General features: G+C 36.4%; 1 protein-coding gene across 1 annotated transcript; it reads right to left on the bottom strand.

Annotated features, from left to right (window-relative positions):
* Positions 1 to 3,110: 3,110 nt before the first annotated feature.
* On the bottom strand, positions 3,111 to 21,530 carry LOC127938167 (ras-related protein Rab-10). The gene is made up of 6 exons (XM_052534604.1): positions 20,912 to 21,530; positions 9,601 to 9,661; positions 8,248 to 8,386; positions 6,712 to 6,801; positions 5,471 to 5,572; positions 3,111 to 4,172 (listed from the first exon to the last, which is right to left on the bottom strand). The coding sequence occupies exons 1-6, from the start codon at positions 21,036 to 21,038 to the stop codon at positions 4,086 to 4,088; spliced, it is 606 nt and encodes a 201-aa protein (XP_052390564.1). The 5' UTR covers positions 21,039 to 21,530; the 3' UTR covers positions 3,111 to 4,085.
* Positions 21,531 to 21,975: the final 445 nt, after the last annotated feature.

The raw sequence follows: 21,975 nt of genomic DNA, 5'->3' as shown, positions 1-21,975 counted from the left end.
CAATATTTAAAAAAATTAAAATCTCCCTGTTCAAAATTTTTTGACTGATAATTTTTGTGTTTGTATTTTTTTAAGACTAGATTTTAAATGCATATCTTGGACAATAAACCACTCTCAATTTCTGTGTTCAAATGTGTATGTGTGTATGCAGCCCATTTTAGCATAACCAGCCACACTTTTTAAAATTAAACTGTTCTATATGAAAGAGCATGCCAAAACATTGTTCATAAACCTTTGCCTTGTTGGTAATGTATGATTGCTTTAGTACCCTTATTGGTGATGAATGAAATTCATGTCAGGCTCATTTACCTCACAATTTCTCTGACAAGCCCGCCTTAAGAAACTCAGGCTAATCAAAATTATTGTAACATGTCAACAAGCAACAATGCAATTAAGATCAGTTATTGTGACTGACTATAAATATTTAAAGAGATATTATGCTACAACCTTATTTTGCCCATTTGACCTGAAAGCCCATTTTAGCTGACTTCACCCATCATTTTATAACCTATATTAACATTATTATTATTATTAGGCTATTTGTATGTTTGTATAGTCTACTACTGTGACCTTTTACACTGTACTCATTTTTGTGAATTTTGCCCTCTAAAATTCCAATGCAGTCATATTCTTTTATTTATTATTTAATTGTATTATTTATGTATTTTTGTTTTGTGAACACAAAACTACACAGTTAACTATTCAATGGGTCGGGTTTTAATTAAAATGTTTAACTGCATTCTCAGGACAAGAGTATTTTTCATAAATGTCATGTTGGCGAAAATTGTCACATTTATGTCGGCTTTTCTATGTATACAATTTATTGATGAAAAAATCAGAATTCCTTATTTTTAGAATTCCTGTACGTTACCGTTGACTTTTTTTGAGGTTTGAATGGCTCTGTTCGTCATAATTGTTTTACTGTTTGAATTTTGCGGCAAAGGTTCCAATTATGACGTAGCTACTGAGGCATGTTACAATACATACACGTTTTAAACGAAATATTAATTTTTATTTGTAACGGCATTTTTTCGAACGCTTTAATTGTTTTGAAATAATTAGCTACATTTATTTTCAGTAATTCAATTAAAATTGCTGAGCTAATGTTACTTTATATGCCAACTCCATCGAATGTTTTTATGGCCTCTAAATGTATCTTCATATGTCATATATTCCGTTTTGGAAGATAACATCTTCATTTATGATGATATCTTTATTCCAGACAATAAAGGGATTTAGTTTCTTTCAATGTTTTATTATTGCCCTGTCTCTCCTCTCAAAGCTTTCATGAAACTATTTATGAAGCTTGACTTTGCTCAGTATCATCTGAATATTTCAGCTGTCATAAATCCAGCGTTGTTACTCAATGGAAATTGAATTCTAGCTGATGCTGAAGGTTGCTGTCTGCTCTACTCACTCTACACATCTGAATAGAAACCCACTTTCTGCTCCATTTCAGATCCGAAGCAGCTCCCATCTTCAGTTCCCAAAATCTGGATAAACATGACGATCTTCTTTTCTGTGCTGCCATCGTGTGGTCCATTACAAGCTGAAATGTAGGCTACAGTTAATTGATATTCCACAAGTAATTATGCTATTCATATTTCGTTGCTTTCATGTGCATTCAAATACTTAATATATTGTATGAACGTAAATATGTATAATGCATATAATTTTGTCTTTCGCAGCGGAATTTATTCATTTTCTGCATGAGTTAATCAATAATTTATTTAAATTGACATTGCACAATCCGCGCGCACCTCAACACATGCGACCGGAACCGGAAATATGATACAGAAATGAAGGAGAATGCAAATAAGTGCAGTGTAAAACAGCCTACAGGAAAGAGTTTATCTTTTAAAAGTTGTTTTATACATGTTTGAAAATAAATCAAATTAAGAAAACTCCTATTTTCAATGGGTTTCGCGCACCTTTGGATCAACTTGTTTGGAGAATAACTTGTCCTTTCGTTTGTAACTGGACTTTTTTTAATCTAAGAAAGAAATCAGTGGCAAAGATCATTTAGAAATTAAAACTATTGTAGTTAAGCATAATTGAAGGGGAAAAAAACTTCCATTACCTGTCAGTCATCTTAATTACAACTGCATGTGTTACTTTTATATATTATAGGCCATGTATTTTAAACAGCTATTAACTGCTGTTTACACACGTACCTTAAGTTTTTATATAAAATATAAAAGTATAATTTTAAGTAAAGTAATAGATTAATAGTGATTGATCTGTCGATGTTTTTTAGAGTCATGGACCTCGGGGAAAAATAACTATTTTTTCAAATATTACAGTTTTGGAGACGTGATTCTGCCACCAGGAGGAGACAGGAATACACTGTACAGATTCACACTACAGTAATCATAATATTCACGACAGAATTTTGATCAACTACGAGTAATCCAGTCTAATTTAAAACCCCAAGTTTCAGAAATCTTATGATCAGAACTTAAACAGCAATAAATGCTTTTTTTTTTCTTCATCACATTACGAAAACATTTCATTCAGAAAGATTTCGATTCCAAAAACTGTGTGCACCATCACAATTGAAGGTTATCAGACTGGAGGGAATACATTTAAATGAAAATATTTTGAAATACTTCTCAAAAATACTTCGATCAAATAAAAAAAAAAAAACAGGATTTCTGCAGGTTATGTAAAAGTATATTTAAAACTTTTTAAGACCAAGTTTAAATCAAGATAGATTTATTTGAGAAGTAAAATTACATTAAATAGTAAGATTTGTTTTTTGAGAAACTAATCAAACTGCGAGTTTTGCTGTAAGCATAAACTCACTTTATTTTGTTCAGTTTCTCAGAAAACAAGGCTTATTCATTTTGCATCTCAAGTTAATGTATATCGATTTAAGGATCTTTAGATATTTGAAGGGGGGGGGGGGGGTGCAACTGGCTGAGGAAAATATTGCTTTCTTGAAATGCATGCAACATTTAATACCATCACTATGAATTTAATGAATGTTTGGTCCTATTTAAGACCTTTATTTGTGGAAGAGTGAATTAAGATGTTTTTTTATAACTCACAGAAACCCTGAAAACTCAACATTGCAAACTCTCCATGCTTGAATAAACGGGACCAACATGTAACTTAAACAAGCTTATTTTTAATGGATCTGCAAAATCGTTTGAATTTCCAAAGAGAACACTCCCCTCCCTGACACGTATCTGGACCAGAAGAGATACTTCCTGTCAATTACAAACATGGCAAAACTTACAAAAGACCCCAAAACCCCCAAAGAAACCAGCATGCAGGAGAGAATGAGTAACTGAGTGAGAGAAAACAAAACAAAACATACAGAGGAGATTCATAAAACATTCGGAAAAATAAAAAAACGACTACATTTAAAAATAATAATAAAAAAAACTAAACAAAAATACATATGATGCCATTCTCTTCTGAGCAAACAGGTTGAGACCGGATGGTTCCACTCAGATGTGCTGGGTTGAGTTAGTGGGTCAAGCAGAGAGGAGAGGACCAGTGTGTGTGTGCGTGTGTGTGTGTGTAACTGTTACAGAAAAGTGATGTTTAAATGTTGTTTGGATGGGATGGGCTCTAAGGCTCTACATTAAGGCACCGGATGAAAGAAATCAAATTAAAGAACAAAAAACCCAGTTAGAGAAGATTTCTCAAACTAACACACAACACTAACCCAAAACACTGGACAAAAGTCTTGTCTAGGATGTCGTACTGAACGCTCCGAAAGCGTCTCCAGGTCCACTGATGGTCTTTATGTAGTGGTGAACGCACTTTTTCTTTAATTCATGTCTTTCTTTCTTTAATTTTAAAATAAGAAGAAACATGAAATGACTTCCTTTTTACATTTGTATTATTATATTTTTTTTTCAGAAATAAAAATGATGTCAGCAAGCAGCCGTGATTTTAAGAAACATTAGAGACGTGTTTTACAAAGAATCCTGTGAGGAGAAAATGGAAGAGTGTTAGACAGAAACGAGGGATGAGTGAATGAGAAAGAAAGAGAGAGAGAGGGGGGGGGGTATAGAAGAACAGACGATGTGTGTGTGTTTGTGTAAAGTGTGTGAGTAACTGTGTGTGTATGTTCAACTGCAGCACTTGGTCTTCCATCCTGTGACTCCGCCTCCAGTGCTGATGTCCACGTTTTCACTGTTGGGCTCTTTTACGGGCGTCTGTGTAAAAAAAAAATTTAAAGATTTAATAAAAGATTTTGCTTTTGCAAACATCAAACTTTGAGTATTTGGCGTGAAGCTAAGATTGTTTTGATAGCCTGCTTTGGTTTGGTTGGTTTCCGGGCCCAAACTCTCACCACTGGTTGAGTCACCATGTTTCGTCTGGCCAGAGGAGAACCGGCCTCCGGGACTGAGCCTGCTTACTTCCAAGTTTATTTTTTTTATTTTTGCCATTTCTGTCACTGATAGAGTTTTGGTTCCTTGCCACTGTGGCCTTTGGCTTGCTTAGTTGGGAACGCTTAGGCCCTGTTTACACCTGGCATTATTAAGATGTGTTTTCATCGATCTGATCACAAGTGGACAACGCTAAGTAAGGTCTTAAAGGAGTCTAAAACGTTTTGAGTTTGTCCACTTTCAACCACTTCCAGAGGTAGACTTTTTAAGACCTGCACAAATGAAATTAATACAATATAAGCAGAGTAGGGCTTTATCTATGGTATCTTATTAAACCAGAAAATGACTGTAAGAAGCATGATTTACAGATCAGATACAGGTTAAAATAAAAAAATAAAAACATTTAGGTCTTTAAACCATTTTTAAGAAAAGGGGTGAGTAAACCGTATCAATGATTTCAATAAATACAATTAGTATCAATCAAATATTACATTAATTTAATTACATAAATGTATCTAATATATGGGTAAATCTTTTCATTGGTCTGAACAAAACCCGCAGAAGGGCTTACTGAAAATGTACATTCATTCTCTGCCAGCTTTCAGAACGGCAGAAATATAGCAGTTCTCCGATAATTGCAGTTCACAAAGCAGCTTTATTTAATTAAATTAATAGCCTTTTTAAGTTTAATCATCACATTTAAGACTGCTTGAATTCATAATTAGTACTTTCCTGTACCATTTAAGTATTTTTATGGCCTAAAATTGAATAAGTAATTGTAAAACTTTAAGGACCCATGGAGACCCTGCTCCACTGACTGAGCTGATTCCTAAACATTACGATGTTCATTTCCTAGCCGACAAAATTAGAATGTTAAATTAGATTTAAATAAAACTAAATGTCATACTAAAATAGACTAGATTTAAAGGATAAAATATTTTATCTAGTCTAAAATATTAATAAAGGATTAATATTATACAGAAAAGTAAACACCAAAAGCAACGAACCTAGCACTGAATATACAAGAGAGATCAGCTGCTGTGACTGTATTTATGAGTCAAATGGCACAAAATCGATGCTCTTTTGCATTGTGATATTTTTGCTTCAATCATTCCCGACCTCACCTTTTTGAGAATGTCTTCTGCTAACGTGAGGAACGCCTTCTCGATGTTGATGTTGGCTTTTGCACTTGTCTCGAAGAAGCGAATCCCGTGTTCTCTCGCAATCTGAGGATTGGCACAAGAACAGTTTTCATTCATTGTTTGCAAGCCTGAACTAATATGTATGAACACATTTGGGATTTGGGGATATGATTACACAAATTCTTAGAGCTAAATAAACACTTAGCAAGGTGATTCAATTGGGCATCTGACAAATATTCAACAAATGAATTGACTCATAGTATACTGAAAAAAAAAAATAGTCAACCAAAGTCTTAACTAGTGGACAAAATGCCCATCCTGACTAGGCCTGGGTATTAAGATAAATGTCATGATTCGATTCAATTTTGATTCACAAGCTTGTGATTTGATTCAATCTTGATCTCGATTCAGTATCGATTAATTTAGATATGTATGCAATCAGGGGTAGTATGTAATTTTTTTTCCCCAAGGAGAAATGTCTCAACTAATGCTGTAAACTACAATAAATCATGTCAGTGGGTACATTAATGTAATTTTAAAAAACAAACATTTAAATTGCACATAGCGCAGTTTTTAATCAATGTGATACGATTCACGATACTGATTACACAATACAATTTTTGTCATGTTTTTTTTTTTAAACAAAATTAGATTTAAGACAAATTATAAATGAAAAGGGATCTTTTTATTATTACTTGTATAAAATGCTGCACATTTTTTGTGATATTTAAATGTGTTAAACAACAAAACTAAACTGAAATTTTTAAACAGATCTCAAATCAAATAAATACAAATAAAAAGAAATCTCTTCATATAAACAGACTTTGCTTGAGCTTTTTCCATTTAAAATTAGAGGCAACCACTTCATCTGAATCACAATACAAGCAAAGATGCTGCATACACACAGCATGAGCAGTTTTAAAAAAAAATCTAAATTAGATATAAATTAGAAATAATATATAATTAGAAATTGTATACCAAAAACAGAACGCTCTGAGACTTTTAGTTTTGTGAAACTATACTACATAAAACATAACTGCATGAAACAAAAGCAGCAGATGGGCAGAATGAGATGCAAATTCACTGTCTGACAGCAGGTGGCGCTTATGGAACAGCAGTGATACCACGTTTCCTTGGTTACCGGCTCACAATTCATCATTACATCTGTAAATAAAATGTATATTTTCAACCCAGCCTGAATTTTAACTCATCCAGTCTCTCACCTGTTCCCCCTTGGCTTTTGGTACGATACGTTTGTCCTCCATGTCACACTTGTTGCCTAGCAGCATCCTCTCCACATCCTCGTTAGCGTGCTGCAACAAACATACACACATTTGAGATGATGCATTCTCACTAAATCCTGATGTCCAGACTGATAGTTCGCTTAAAGTGGCTCCAGAGGTCACAGAAGAAACAGTACTGAAGAACTGAGTTTGCATCAGTCATGCCACCAAACACACAACCACATCCCTCCTGGATTCTCATGTTATACAAGTTCTCTTGAAATTGCTGATTGTTGGGAAATCCTGTATAACTCATCAGACTGAAAATCTAACAGTCAGCAGTTTCACTCCATGACTATGTGTCTGTAAGTTGGTGTTTTTGCAGGACTGGAACTTCAAAAGTCAGACACCAGCGGTTCTTAACTCAAAAATGTCTGTTCTATTTATAACAACAATAATACAAATGAAAAAAAAAAAGAAACTAACCATATGATCATGCATAGTACGGCAACTAAAATAAATGGGCTTAATATTTTTTTAAAAGGGAAGAGAAAACACTTCCCATATTGTTTCTTCATTGACGTCAAAAGATGCTTGTTCAAAGAAACTCTGTATTTAGGTAGAAATTAATGCGTCTCAAAAACCATGAAAAAAAACTATGCATAAAAAAAACTTCATGCAATTTGGTTTCACTAGAGCAGAATGTGTTCTGGGCAGTCAATTACTGGCCAACATTTCCCTATTCAGCCCATGTCACAATCATTTTACATGTTTACAAGGTTTTTTATATATTTTTTTTCAATTAAATATTCATTTCAAGTCATGCAAATATTTTAAAATGAGAGATTTTAAATAAATTATGTCTTTTTAATATTCCACACGGTAGCCAAGGCAACATTTCAACTTTTGCTTACACACAAAATAAATTAAAATGAGAACCGAATGTATAAAAAATTGAATCTAAATCTTAACAGTATTATCAATGATAATAAAATAACACTGCATTTTCATAGTGATATACATTTTGAAGTTTAATTTTCAGCACACCTTTGTTAACTATTGTGAATGTCAAGTGTAAAATCCGGGTCTTAGGGCAAAACTACTTTTCCAGTTTAACTGATCTACAATCACAACATTTTCTGTTCAGACTTGCACAATCCTATTAAAGGGATAGGTCACCCAAAAATTTAAACTGTGTCATCATTTCCTTGCCCTCGTGTTGTTCCAAACTTGTATGACTTTCTTTCTTCTGTTGAACACAAAAGATGATATTTTGAAGAATGGTGGTAAACAAACAGTTTTTGGTTCCCATTGACTTCTACAGTATTTATTTATTTATTTTCCATATTTTTGGAAGTCAATGGGAACCAGCAATAGTTTCGTTACACACATTCTTCAAAATATCTTCTGTAACGTTAATGTAAAGGTTTGGAAAATCTTGTTGAGTACATGGCAGAATTTTCATTTTTGCAGGCAACTATCCCTTCCTGAATGGCTGTTGTCTGAGGGTTACAGTACGGTTGTGTGGAGACTGACCTCATCAATATTTCTGAGCCATTTGCTGATGTTTTCGAAGCTCTTGGCGTTGGTGATGTCATATACGAGCATGATTCCCATGGCCCCTCTGTAGTAAGAGGTAGTGATGGTGTGAAACCGTTCCTGTCCCGCTGTATCCCTGCACAAACACATCAACAACCACAATCAGACACTACAGCAGCCCAGACGCTCAGGACCCAATGGATCCAATTTCACTTCGATTGGCAACAGCTGGTGACCACAGCTGACTGTTGCCTTCTGCTTTACTGTTGGACAATCAATTGAGTTTCAATAGGCTACAAGCCAATTTCACAGAAAGTATCCAAAATGGAAAAAAAAACAAAAAACTGTTTTGGGGTGATAAACATGAATAACTTGATCCATAATTCCATGAAAATCCACCAAACCTGTAAAACATAATTCATTCAGATGGATTCAAATAAAAAAATGGAGCCAAATGCCACAATTTCCTACATGCAAATGTAATTTCATTGAAGACATTTTTCTCCCAATGAGAGTGTAACTATCTGGTCGATTTTCTGTTTAATATTTCAAGTAAACTGTGTCTTAAAAAAATGAATGTATCACTGAGACACAGCCAAAAAAACGTCTTTCTTTTATTTTCATTACTCCGGAATGGTAACACACTCCTGGCCACAAGCTAACAAATGAAACTATGAGGAACAACACTGTCATTACATGAGGTGTTACTTTCCAGGTTACCTGTGAATACCTTGTTTTATTTTCTAACTACAGCCATTTACAGGCTTTTGGCGTGTGACAAGTGGTAATTTTGTATCCTGCATATAAACGAGGGCTATATAGCATATAGAAATTATCGAAATATCACAAATGTACAAATAACAATATGCACTTTATTTTGCTTCAAAATCTTGACCACCATTCAGTGCCATTATAAAGCTTGGAAAAGCCAGGACATTTTTAAATAGAACTGTGATTGTTTTTGTCTGAAAGAAGAAAGTCATATACACCTAGGATGGCTTGAGGGGGAGTAACTCATGAGGTAATGTTTGGGTTGTGCAAAGAATTTGTGGTATTTAAACCGTTTACATTGAAGTTAAAACTATATTGTCAGATTTGTGACTTATGTAATACTACAGTAAACTCCTTTTTTTTTTTTTAAGTTATAGTGTTGTTTTTCCTTGAATGTTATGTTTGTTATATCATTTTCCGTTTTTAAATATATTCATTCAAATATAATTACATTTTTATATAACTTATATTTAAACCTAAACTGATTTTACACAAAAAAATGGTTATAATCGCAAAGCACCATTTTGTATAATGCATTTTATAAATATGAACTCACGCAAACACACATTCAGCACTTACCATATCTGTAGCTTTATCTTCTTTCCTTGCAATTCAACTGTTTTGATCTTAAAATCGATTCCTAAAAAAGACAGAACAGAAAGACAGTTGAAGACAGACACTTAAAATAAACAGCATTCACAATCAAATTTTAATTCTGTGAGTGAAACTGAATATTCAATGAGAAAAGAAAAAGTTGAATCACTGGAATTTTGTTCAGTGGTAACTGATCGGATCCACCTATGCTTTTCCATACTAGAATGAAGTCAGATCTGAATGTGAGTTTGCAGTGGATTGTCGGGGATCTACGGTCCTCCTGAGGCACTATTTAGGAGACAAGAAACCGCTATATTTCTACCATTTTTTTATTATTTTAAAAGCAACAAAATAAACCAGAGAACATGAGTTTCTGCAGAGACTCGGGCGGCTGAACGCAGGGTCACAGTGTTTGCTCATGAAGATTATGTAGGGTAGAGAGATCTCTCACTAGCAGCGTGTGTTGTTGAGACTAGCACAGCCCAACACGGACAGGACAGGCAGAATGGAAAGGTTCATCTGTGAAACTGCTGAGAGTTTAATAGTCCAACGGCACAGTAAAAGCATTCAGACAGAAACGAATGCTGGAAAATGTCCTGAACTGATCGCTGGTTAGATACCGCGTTTGTCCTGCTGCACAGCTTTATTAGTGAGGTTTACAGAGAGACTTGGACTAGTAAGTGTCAGTAACAACCTGAACTGCTCAAAGCATTTAGGAACAACATAGTATGGTGTAACTAGGGGTGTAACGATACACAAAAATTATGATTCAGTATGTTCCTCAATTTTGAGGCTTAGTTTGGTATGTTCGAAAATTTTCAGATTGCTTGTTTTTATATTTAACAGCAATTTATTGAATAGATTATGTCTCTGTCTTTAGATTTAAAAACAATGCTGTAGCAACACACTCTTAATTCTGCAGTTTATGGTGCTGTTGTATATTAGAAAAGAGATCTCAAGTGCTTCCATATTTAGACAAAATCTATATTTTACTCAGAATTATTGCAAACCATCTGTTATTAGTGTATGCGTCTGGTTTTTCACTTAGTGTCAGGATGATCCTTTATGCAAAACGGAAATACTAGCGTGACTTTCTAACATGTAGAGATATAGATACATCAGATGCAAGATATGCACTAAAAAAAAAACGTTCAAATGCATTAAGCAGCATCTGACAGGAGGGCAAGCCACTTTAAACTTGTGCGTATGAGTTACTTTGAAGCCCTTAATATAAAGCACACCGCATGTATAGGACAACTTAAATCATGTAGTTTTCACACAGCAGCTTATCTCTGTCCTGCATTATTTCCCTGACATGTATGCCGAACCAAAATGTGAACACGTGTACCAAAACTGCACAAAGACTGACCAACATATTTAGCATTAATGCTGAGCAGAACTCCAACCATAAACACACACAGCTGCACTATGGGTGGGAGCCGCTTTCTGAAATGATCCACAAATGAGCAGCCAAAGACTGAGTCACTCTCACACAATACACACAGGCCACCGCAGAAACAGAACAGAGCTAGAAAGAGATACGGAGAGTTTAAAACCAGAAAACTCATAAAAACAGTGCAAAAGTTAAAGTGGAGGACACACACTCATAGATTAACCCTGGAAACATGTCAAAGGATTTTTGACTGGACCCTCACCCTCACACTGCAGTCGGGTATTTTGGGCTTTGAAAGCAGAAAGTTTGAGCCAAGTTAATGCCACATATGGCTTTAAAAGGAACAATTCACAAAATATGACAACTCTGTTATCGGCTATCTTAACCGTCATGTCGTTACAAACCTGCATGACTGGAATGCTAAATAAAATATTTTGCTACTCCATTTAAAACAATAAGGGCTAAGGCTGTCATTTTTGGGGCCAATACATTGATAATAAAAGGGCAGCCTGGATATTCTGCCCAACATCAACAGAGGAAAGGGATTCTCTGGTTTAAAGTGACACAAGGGTGAGTAAATGATTTCTGTAACTGTTTGAGAAACCTGGATTTGGCCACTAAATGTGAGGCTGGTTTAAAACTTGGGTTATACTGATTCTGAACACAAAGGCCATAGAAGGGTTCCTGATGGGCAGCCAATCAGACCCCTTCCCATGAGCCTCTGCAGCTGTGGGGCCCCTCAAGGGTCCAGACTGAATCACCACCCAACTGAGCCAAGATCCTGTCAATCAAACAAAAAGAGAATGCACTAGTGCCAGACAGGAAGAGAAAAGCAAGAAAATGCCCCATTAGTCTCTTTTTTTATGCGTTTAAAGGTTTATAATAGATTAAATTAAAAGTTTAATAAAGCAAATATAGTTAAGGTGCGTGTGTGAGTGTGTAAGCTTTCTCTTGGGACTGCAGGGAGTTTCCGGTGAGTATGTGAAGGCTCCGAACTATAGAAAGAAGGAGAAGGAGAGAGATAGAGAGATGCACTTCAAGTCAACATGAAATAAAATTCATAATCCATATTATTTCCACAAAGTGACAAGATGTCAAACAAAATGGAAGGGGGGGGGCTTTATTTTATCCATCAGGAATTACATTTCATAGTCAAATGTTAAGGGCTACTAGCTTTATGAAACAAATCTGTCATTGGTCGAAACTTAAGTGGCCTTGATGACATCATCAATAATATAATGTTGTTTCAGTGATGTAGCATCAGCTGGAAAAAAAATAGTTCTGAAATGATTCCAACCATATCATTTCTCTGTGCCTTTATCGTCATAGCTGTAGTGTGGATTCTGCTATTCTTTAATCTTGAGAACAATTTTTAGAAATATATTTTTATCATTATTTGTAAAGTTACCGTGCTTGGTATGAACGGGCCTTGAGTAGTCAATATTGATTGTGTGTTGATCTAAAAAAAGAAATATTAAAATTGAAATAAAATGGAATATCTTGATTAGAAGATAAATTAATACAAATCCAAATTCTCACTCATCTGATCACTTAAACCACTGTTTCCATGTTGACATAGTTCACAACTTCCACCTGATCGCAACAGGAAGCCACAGGTGTGATGTGGTCACCTGACACTCCATGAGCAGTCATGTGACTCACAGCACAGAGATAAAAACACAGTTGTAAAGGTCACGCGCACACACCCTTGTCTGTCCAGAAACCGGGTTAATATTTGTTTTAATTCCTAATCATGATCATTTCCAGGTTTTGTCATTCTGAAACATAATCAGTGACGGCAACTTTATTCAACTTTCATATGCCATCAAAGCAGATTATTTCATAGATTAAACCACTTTAAAGTGACTAATACTCAATAAACCACAGGATGTCAACATTAATTTCAGAAGCAGCACAATTTTATAACAAAATACTTTTTCTTTGTAATAACATACTCTTAGGAATCATTCACAATAACCTTGAAGAACCAGGGACATGCATTATGAAAAAAGGATTTTTTTTCTTTTTAGGAACATGCATCACATAAGTGTTCTAACATTTGTTAACAGCCCAACATGCTTATATAAACATTAACTATTAAAGGGGTCATATGACGTCGCTATAAATAACATTATTTTGTGTATTTGGTGTAATGCAATGTGCTTATTGTGGTTTAAGGTTCTGAAACTAGGGCTGGGAAAATGGTTCAGCATAGATTCATAGATTTTCCAAATGCATCATGATTCTTTATTGAATCGATTCTGAGCTTAGTTTTGAACAGCTGATGTCACTGCATGCTTTAGAATCAACCGTACTCTGCTTGAAGTGAATTACAAACGTGTTCACAGTGGGCTGTTAACATTAATCTTGCATCATAAAAGCATTTAAGATGAAGTGAAATTACATGACTCAGCCGAATGCACAAGAGCTCTTTGGCATCATGTGTATTTGAGTGTGCTATTCACTAAATTGTGATTGGCCAAATGCCTCAAGTGCATGACAAAAATGTTACGTGACAAATGTTATGAGACAAAACCAATAAAACCCATTACAAACATTTCTTGCATCCAGCGGGAACATAATTACTGATTATGATGACTTGTACTGTATTTTTATGCATTGCATATCGCATTGCATAAACATAAAACCATGTCTGCATTTGTAATCAGAGAAACGAAAAAAAACAATGTCTAACATTTACTCTATACTGCTCAAAACTTGCATTTGGATCATCAGTGTCAAATTCTTTGCATATGAAAATGTACTTACAGACTGTGTCAGAAGGGCCAGACTGTCCTTGCAAAGTTAGAATTGCCCAACTTTATAGAAACATTGTAGGCAACTCTCCCAGGAAACAGTTTTTGTCCTCCACAAAATGCGCTGCACACATCTGCATATTTGGATTAAAGTGTTCTGGAACAGTGTTGTTAATACAACTGTACCACTGATTTCTAGGTGTGTTCTCTTTTGGAAGATCAAACAAAGTAGCTTCGCTTTGACAACGAGAAACAGTGTCTCCACGATATGGAGCCTGCGAGAATAAGAATAAAAGTTACACCTTGTTTCTTTGCGAGAACATTTGGGCAGCATTATGCAAATCTTCACACATCATGACAGAGACGTGGGGGCAATTAAAACGAACCGTTTTAGGAAGGACAGGTTACCTCTTAACTTCTATAAAGAATATCTCTTCGGATTTGAGACTTTAGTCTTAGCAACTTTACAGATCTTCTTCATGCACTAAGAGTTGTAACATTCCAAAGAAAAAGGAAAAATGTAAATCTGCATCATTTGACCCCTTAATCAAAAATTATCAAGTGATGTGACATACAGTACAGACCAAAAGTTTGGACACACCTTCTCATTCAAAGAGTTTTCTTTATTTTCATGACTATGTCACACTGAAGGCATCAAGGGCTATCTGAGCAAGAAGGAGAGTGATGGGGTGCTGCGCCAGATGACCTGGCCTCCACAGTCACCGGACCTGAACCCAATCGAGATGGTTTAGGGGTGAGCTGGACCGCAGACAGAAGGCAAAAGGGTCAACAAGTGCTAAACATCTCTAGGGGAACTCCTTCAAGACTGTTGGAAGACCATTTCAGGAGACTACCTCTTGAAGCTCATCAAGAGAATGCCAAGAGTGTGCAAAGCAGTAATCAAAGCAAAAGGTGGCTACTTTGAAGAACCTACAATATGACATATTTTCAGTTGTTTCACACTTTTTTGTCATGTATATAATTCCATATATAATTCCACATGTGTTAATTCATAGTTTTGATGCCTTCAGTGTGAATCTACAATTTTCATAGTCATGAAAATAAAGAAAACTCTTTGAATGAGAAGGTGTGTCCAAACTTTTGGTCTGTACTGTACTAGTCAGCCAAGTATGGTGACTAGGGCTGTAGCTATTAAATATTTTAGTAATCGAGTATTCTACCAAAAATTCCATCGATTAATCGAGTAATCGGATAAAATGTGTTTTTGCTTAAAGTGCAATATTAATTATGCAAGAGAAAATAAGACTCCTGGGTCTCTTAAAATGAGCAACTAAGTTTACTTTTTTAAATGCATAGAATGCAATGCATACATCAAAAATAAACATTTAATTATTACCCATTGTTTCTCTGTCTGTACTTGTACTGTCAACAATGACGATAAACTTGACAGATGAATTAAGTGCATTTAAGTGCCATTCAATTGGGGTTTTAAATAAAGCATTTTCTGAGATGCACATTAAACACAAAACATTAATTTAATTTATCTTTTAATTATTGAAAATTAAGCAAACTTAACTTTTTGGTAAACAAAGGGGATTTACTATTAAAAATAAAACATGGAATAAATATTGTGTGATTAAACCTTAAAAAAAATAATGTTTGATTATTTTTTGTAGTAGTAGTAGGCTATGTACATTCTGCTGAACAATAGTAATACATCTCTGGCAAATACTAGACTTTAATCTAAACCGGACTTTTATTTTGATGGGTTGACGTACCTTTACAGTTCTGCGTATGTGATGTGACGCTAGTTTTACTCAAATCAAACGTTCAAATGCTCATGAAGTGTCTGTCAGAGCAGTTCTGGAGATGTTGTTCATGTATACACGTCCTTTTTTTATTGTGACAGCAGACGCTGAAATCAACGCGAGCATCACGTGCACTTCAGTGTGTGTAAATAAACAAAGAATGGAGCTGCCAATTCATTAAGAGAGACATGCAGAACAGAACGTTTTTATGACTGGATTCCGCGATTCCCTCCACGTTTTCTGCATCGCGGAAATCATAGGGCCCTAGTTGTGGTATGCCAGCACTATCTTGTAATGGACACACGCCACGACGGTCTCTTTATGTTTGCCCGCGCCCTCAAATCAAAACACTGCTGACTGCTTGCAGTATGTGATTTCGGATGCAGTGCTTGTGTCTCCTTCCACTTTGTGGGTGACGTAAACGCATTGTGTCACATTAAAAAATAATAAATTAAAAGATGCTTCGAGGCAGAGGAATTTGCCTCTTTCATTTTTTGTAATCAAATTACTCGAGGAATCGTTTCAGCCCTAATGGTGACCCATACTCAGAATTCGTGCTCTGCATTTAACCCATCCAAAGTGCACACACACAGCAATGAACACACACTCACCGTGAACACACACCCTGAGCAGTGGGCAGCCATTTATGCTGCGGCACCCGGAGAGCAGTTGGGGGTTCGATGCCTTGCTCAAGGGCACCTCAGTCGTGGTATTGCAGGCCCAAGACTCGAGCCCACAACCCTAGGGTTAGGAGTCAAACTCTCTAACCACTGGACCACGACTTTTCACTTTCCATCAAAAACCTAACAAACAATATACATAAATAGAATATAAAGAAAATAACCTAAAACTAGGGCTGTGTATTGCCAAGAATCTGACGATATGATACGTATCATGATACTGGGGTTGCGATACGATATGTTGTGATACACTTCGATACTGTAAGCAAGGTGATATATTGGGATACTTCTTATTTTAGGAATAGTATATATATATATATATATATATATATATATATATATATATATATATATTAGGGGTGTAACGGTTCACAAAATTCACGGTTCGGTTCGATACGATTCACTGGTGTCACGGTTCGGTTCGGTACGTTTTAGATACAGCAAAAAGAAAAATTGGCAGATAAATTTCCTTGATTTTTAAAAAATGTTTTATTTATTAAAACTAACAAAGTATGTTTTTTTTTTTTTTTTTTTTTTTACATTGAACAATGATGGAGCTATTCTTTACCCATATTCTATGGTGTTTTCTTAGCAGCATATTGTATAAACAAAAACAGCTCCTTATAAAAAAGAAAAAAAATGAAAATGTCATATTGTTGTAGTAGTTATGAACACATAGAAAGATGTAACCTTTTATATGGAACTCTATAACTCTTTATATTGAGTGTGTTTTTACTCAATTGGTTCTCTATAGGGCTTATGTTTTTTGGAACAAAGCAGGAATTACTCTCTGGCTGAAATAGGCTCGTGAAGGAATATTGTAACGGGGCTCAATTACATTAAGCATGTTCTTAAAACCTGCGTTTTCCACTACAGAGTAAGGCGCTCGCTCACTCAGTACGCGCTGAAGGCTCGTTGGAAAATGGCCAAAGGGTCTTTTACACAGGACGCGGTATGCGCGGTGCTGGACCCTGGGCTCAGCGTTGCCCTTCAGATACAACGCGATTTGCGCTGCACCATACCAAGAGCAAAGTAGGTGGAGTTTTCAAAACTGCCCTTGCATACGTTCTATTTATAACAGTTCTTCTATCTAATAACGTGCAGGCCTGTTAATTGTATCGTACTGCTCAGGAAATTCCGACACAGTATAGTACTAGTCCATTTTGATTTCCGTGCTTGTTTGGATGCCCCGATCGATTGGTAAAGTGCACCCAAACACGAGACCTGTTGGTTATTGGAGGATTTTCTATTTCTGGTCTTTTAAACGCATTGGCCATTTTTTAAACGAGCCTTCAGCGCGTACTGAGTGAGCAAGCGCCTGACTGAGCAGCATAACATAAACATATAAGTTGGTGCTTTTTTCTTCTTCGGGGGTGTCAGGGGCGTTGCCTGTTACGTCAATTGGGTTATTGGGCTACCTTGTTGAATGCATATCATTATATTTCACAATTCTTTTTTCCAAATATAATTAATTAGTCCAATGAACCGTTCGGTACATAGTGCGTACCGCGTACCGAACCGAAAGCCTCGTACCGAACGGTTCAATACGAATACGCGTATCGTTACACCCCTAATATATATATATAGTAAGGAAAGCTGTCATTAAGAACACGCCACCATATGCAAACCTTTAACCGGAACAAAGTGGGATCTGTATTTGCAATAATCAGTTCCTGTAACATTCAATGTTATTGAACCACTTTTTGTGCCGTACGGGTAAAGGGGGAAAATTAAAGTGCTAGCAGGATCCTTTAGTTAAATTTATAATATGTATAAAATGTATTTTATAAAAAGACCATATTTATTTTTTAGACCCTACTTTAAAGGTTCACAGTTTAAGTTTTCAATTGTAATATACAATGTAATAACATTTTGATCTAAACAAAATAATCACATCTGCTTAATATATCAATAAAAAATTAAGTGCTAACATGATTCCTAAAGAAATCAAAACAATCGTAAAACAATAAAATAAATACAGATGTTGAACCTTTCCATTTGGATTTCACAGGTTTTTCAGTTTGAATTTATGTTTCACATGGACTCGCAAAATCTGTGACGCGAGCACCGCAACAACTGCACAAAACGCCCCAAAAATGAGAGAAAACTACATCTGCTATCTAGTGGTCAGGAAATAAACTCAAAACGAAACAACTGCCATGAATATTGTATGATTTTTTTAAATATCAATATTTCGTAGGGATGCACCGATCATGATTTTTCATGGCCGATTCCGATACCGATTTTTTACAAACAAACTGGCCGATTCCGATTTTTTTATTTATTTTATTATCTTTAAGCAACAAACAAGAAAGAAGGAAAGTGTTCATAAACAAGATGTTTATTTGGTATTTAATAGGCCAAACTGGCTTTGTGAATGTGAATCATTACCATAATTTTTTTTAATTGGATGAATGAAACACTTTTTCTCAGTGTGCTACAGCAGGTGATTTTTAAATCAAATTAAGTCAATGTAATTTTAAGGTAAAATAAAAATAATCAACTGTCGTTTACTTCTGGCTTTTCAAACGTGTATGCAAGTTCCACTTTACAAAAAAAAAAAAGTTTCGTCACAGTTTAGTCCGTTTCGTTTCTCATCCAACACATGAGAAGTTGATCTGAGCATCTCTTCACGGTCTACTCGTGTTCAGGGCTCGGACCGGTAACGGTAAGCTCGCACAGCTTTAGTGCGTGCAGAAAAAGGGACTCTTATTTGTGCGCCAGTACACCAACTGCTGATCGCTTCCTGCTATCTGTGCCTCAGACATGTAGCTCTGCATTTCCAGTACTGATCGGCTGCCCGTGTCCTGCGCACAGATTTCGAAATACTTCCACACAAATGACATAGCGAATGATTACAATGTAGACTGTGCACGCGGCCGCACTTCCGGAAAAATCAGCCTAAAGAAGACCAAAAACCGGCCGATTGCGTATTTTAAGCAAAAATCGGCCGGTTCCGACTTATGGCCGGTCAACCGGTGCATCCCTAATATTTTGTTTTTGAGTATCGATGCAGTATCGCCAAACTAAATATTGCGATACACATGTGTATCGATATTTTCTTACGCCCCTACCTAAAACATTTAATAATAATAATGAAAATACAGAACAGTTAATGCAAAATAATAATATTACCTAATCATTTTTATTTAATGTGAACTTGAATACACCAACAACCAAAGATCTTCAAACGTTGGACATTTCTTCTTTTAAATCGAACAAAAGGTCAACGAAAGAGCATTTAGGATCAGTTCCTTAAGATAAAGGGACAGGGCCGGCTGTGTCTAAATTTGCCCCATGAACCGGCCTAGCACTGAGATCTCCAGTTACCCCTAGAGAAATGTCCCTGCCGTATGTAAACCGAGTTCAAGAGCAGATCTGTTAAATGACATCTACCCTTGCTGTTCTCAGTGAATATGTTCATGCGTTTCCTGTGATCTAACAGGTACAGCATACTTCTCATTTTAACTCACTGAATTTACCTTCCGGGCATCTGAACACAAAGAAAAAGTAAAGACAGGAAGTACATATATTGCAACAATGGCGTCCAAACATCTGTCTCAATCCGAACCAGCTAGCGGTCTTTCTTCCATTTACATGCACACTGATGTTTGTCAGGTTACAAATGATGATAGGGTCAAATAAACTAAAGGAAAAGACTATCAACTTTATATTCAGATTGATGTCTTTCGATTTAAACATGGTCTATTTAGGAAGCTCATCTCCTTACAAAAAGTACCATGGTATTACTATGGATTCTAGACACCAAATACTCAAAAAGTACCGTGGAAAAACCCTGGTATAATAATATAGCGCTTACTCAGTACACTGGCAGCTCCAAAGTAACACACGTTTTTTTTTTTTTTTTTTTATAGAAGGGTGGAGAAATTGTTTGCCACTCTTACACCTGGCCATAACCCAAAATATACACATATACGCAGACAATGAAAATCCCATTTCAAATGTGCCTTTCCCATGATGATATCATACAGAAAGCACCCACGAGGTAGTGTAATAACAGATTTAGTATAGAGAACACAGTTAGGCAAGGACTCTGTTGGCATGAGCCGACTCGCGCATGCGCAGTGGCGCACCCAATGACGCCACAGTAATGAATTGTTTATGGTTTAAAAAAAATAACTCGCTGCTTAAAACCACTAGTAATACAGTAAAAATGTGTTGCTCCAGTCTGTTAACCGGTTTCACCCTTAGAGTGATGAATTTTGGGGTTACTGGATGTAACAGGCCACTTGAACATTAAACGTTTATCTTAACTTAAACCATAAACAAAGCATCGATCATCTCATCTGGATGAAGTAACGTTAGTAATACCATATTAAACGCTGACAAAGTCATTAGTTTGACTCATCTGGCATCAAAATATTATTAGTCTGCCAACCCACATGTTAACGCAAAACTTTAGTCGAATAACCTCAATAAAACTGATCCAAATATAAAGATGAACAGAACGGCAACAAAGTATTAGACGACCAAATCAACCTTCGGAACTCTGGAATATGATTCCGAATGAACCGATTTCAGTTGATTCACTCAGCTGATATGAATCAGTTAGCCGGTTAGCATGCTAAAACCCAGAATCAAGGCCTAGTCAGCACATCCCCACATATTTAACAGCATTTCTCATTTAAAACAATGAATAAAACCCTGGGAGCGGGTAGGTTCGAGTGTGATACTGACCTATAGTGGAGATGAAGGTGGTGTTGAAGGCGTCGTCTGAAAATCTGAACAGCACGCAGGTCTTTCCCACCCCAGAATCACCAATCAAGAGCAGCTTAAAGAGCAGATCATAGGTCTTCTTCGCCATCTGAGCTCTTATAAACACACGGATGAGAAACCGATAGATGCTGAGAGTGTGTTAAAGGGAAAGTGTGTGTGTGTGTGTTATCCGAAAACACACACCGGACAGTCTCCTTCTTCGCAGCTGTTTTGATTTGCTCTGTAGGTTAAGACTCTTTTTTTAACCCCGAAGGCGATATTTAAGATGTATGTTTCCTCTGAAAAGTCTGCTGTTTTTAATGTCTCTGTCTTTCTTTTCTCTCACACTGTCGGGACAAAATGGCTCCTCCGCCCGACTCTCTGTCTTCAAACTATCGTTACACCAGCGATCTGATTCAAATGAAAGATATTCCGCTTCATACCAGCGACGCTGAACCACACAGATCTCGCTTGACGACTGGATTCCGAACCGACAGTATGTACCAGGTCCGTTTGAGGAGTTTAGAAGAGGACCGACACAGAGACGACCGAACAACCGCCGTCGCCTTCGAATGGAGCCACCACGGCGACACCCTAGATTTCAGAGCCACGCCTCTCTTCCCGCCCCCACGTCAGCTTCTGGCTTTGCGATTGGCCGAAATGGCCGTTTATCAAACCTATCTCGGACGCTGATTGGATAGAGCGCTAGCTGTCCGGAGACATGAGGGAATCATTGACGTAGCTTATCGGGGAGGGTGAATACAGCTTGGCGCAGCCCAGAATCTGGCCCGAAACGACACTTCGTGGCCCTACAGTTGGTTTCCGTCAGCCCGGAGCAGCGCTGCTGGGTGTGATTGGGTCACTGTGATGAATCCAGATGTTAAGTCGAACCCGATGATGTCAGTTCGGGCGTGGTACTTTAAGAATATTTCAACATCCTCCTGAGAAAAAAAAAGTTGTGAATATTTGTTGCTTTGTTATGTCATAACATTTGTTGGAGAATAAGAAACACATGGAGAAAAAACACTTTCTTGAAAAAAATATAT

This window comes from Carassius gibelio, chromosome A20 (assembly GCF_023724105.1).
Source record: "Carassius gibelio isolate Cgi1373 ecotype wild population from Czech Republic chromosome A20, carGib1.2-hapl.c, whole genome shotgun sequence".
Classification (NCBI taxonomy): Eukaryota; Metazoa; Chordata; class Actinopteri; order Cypriniformes; family Cyprinidae; genus Carassius; species Carassius gibelio.
Note: the sequence above shows the minus strand (reverse complement) of the source record. Positions and strands in the feature narration are given on the sequence as shown.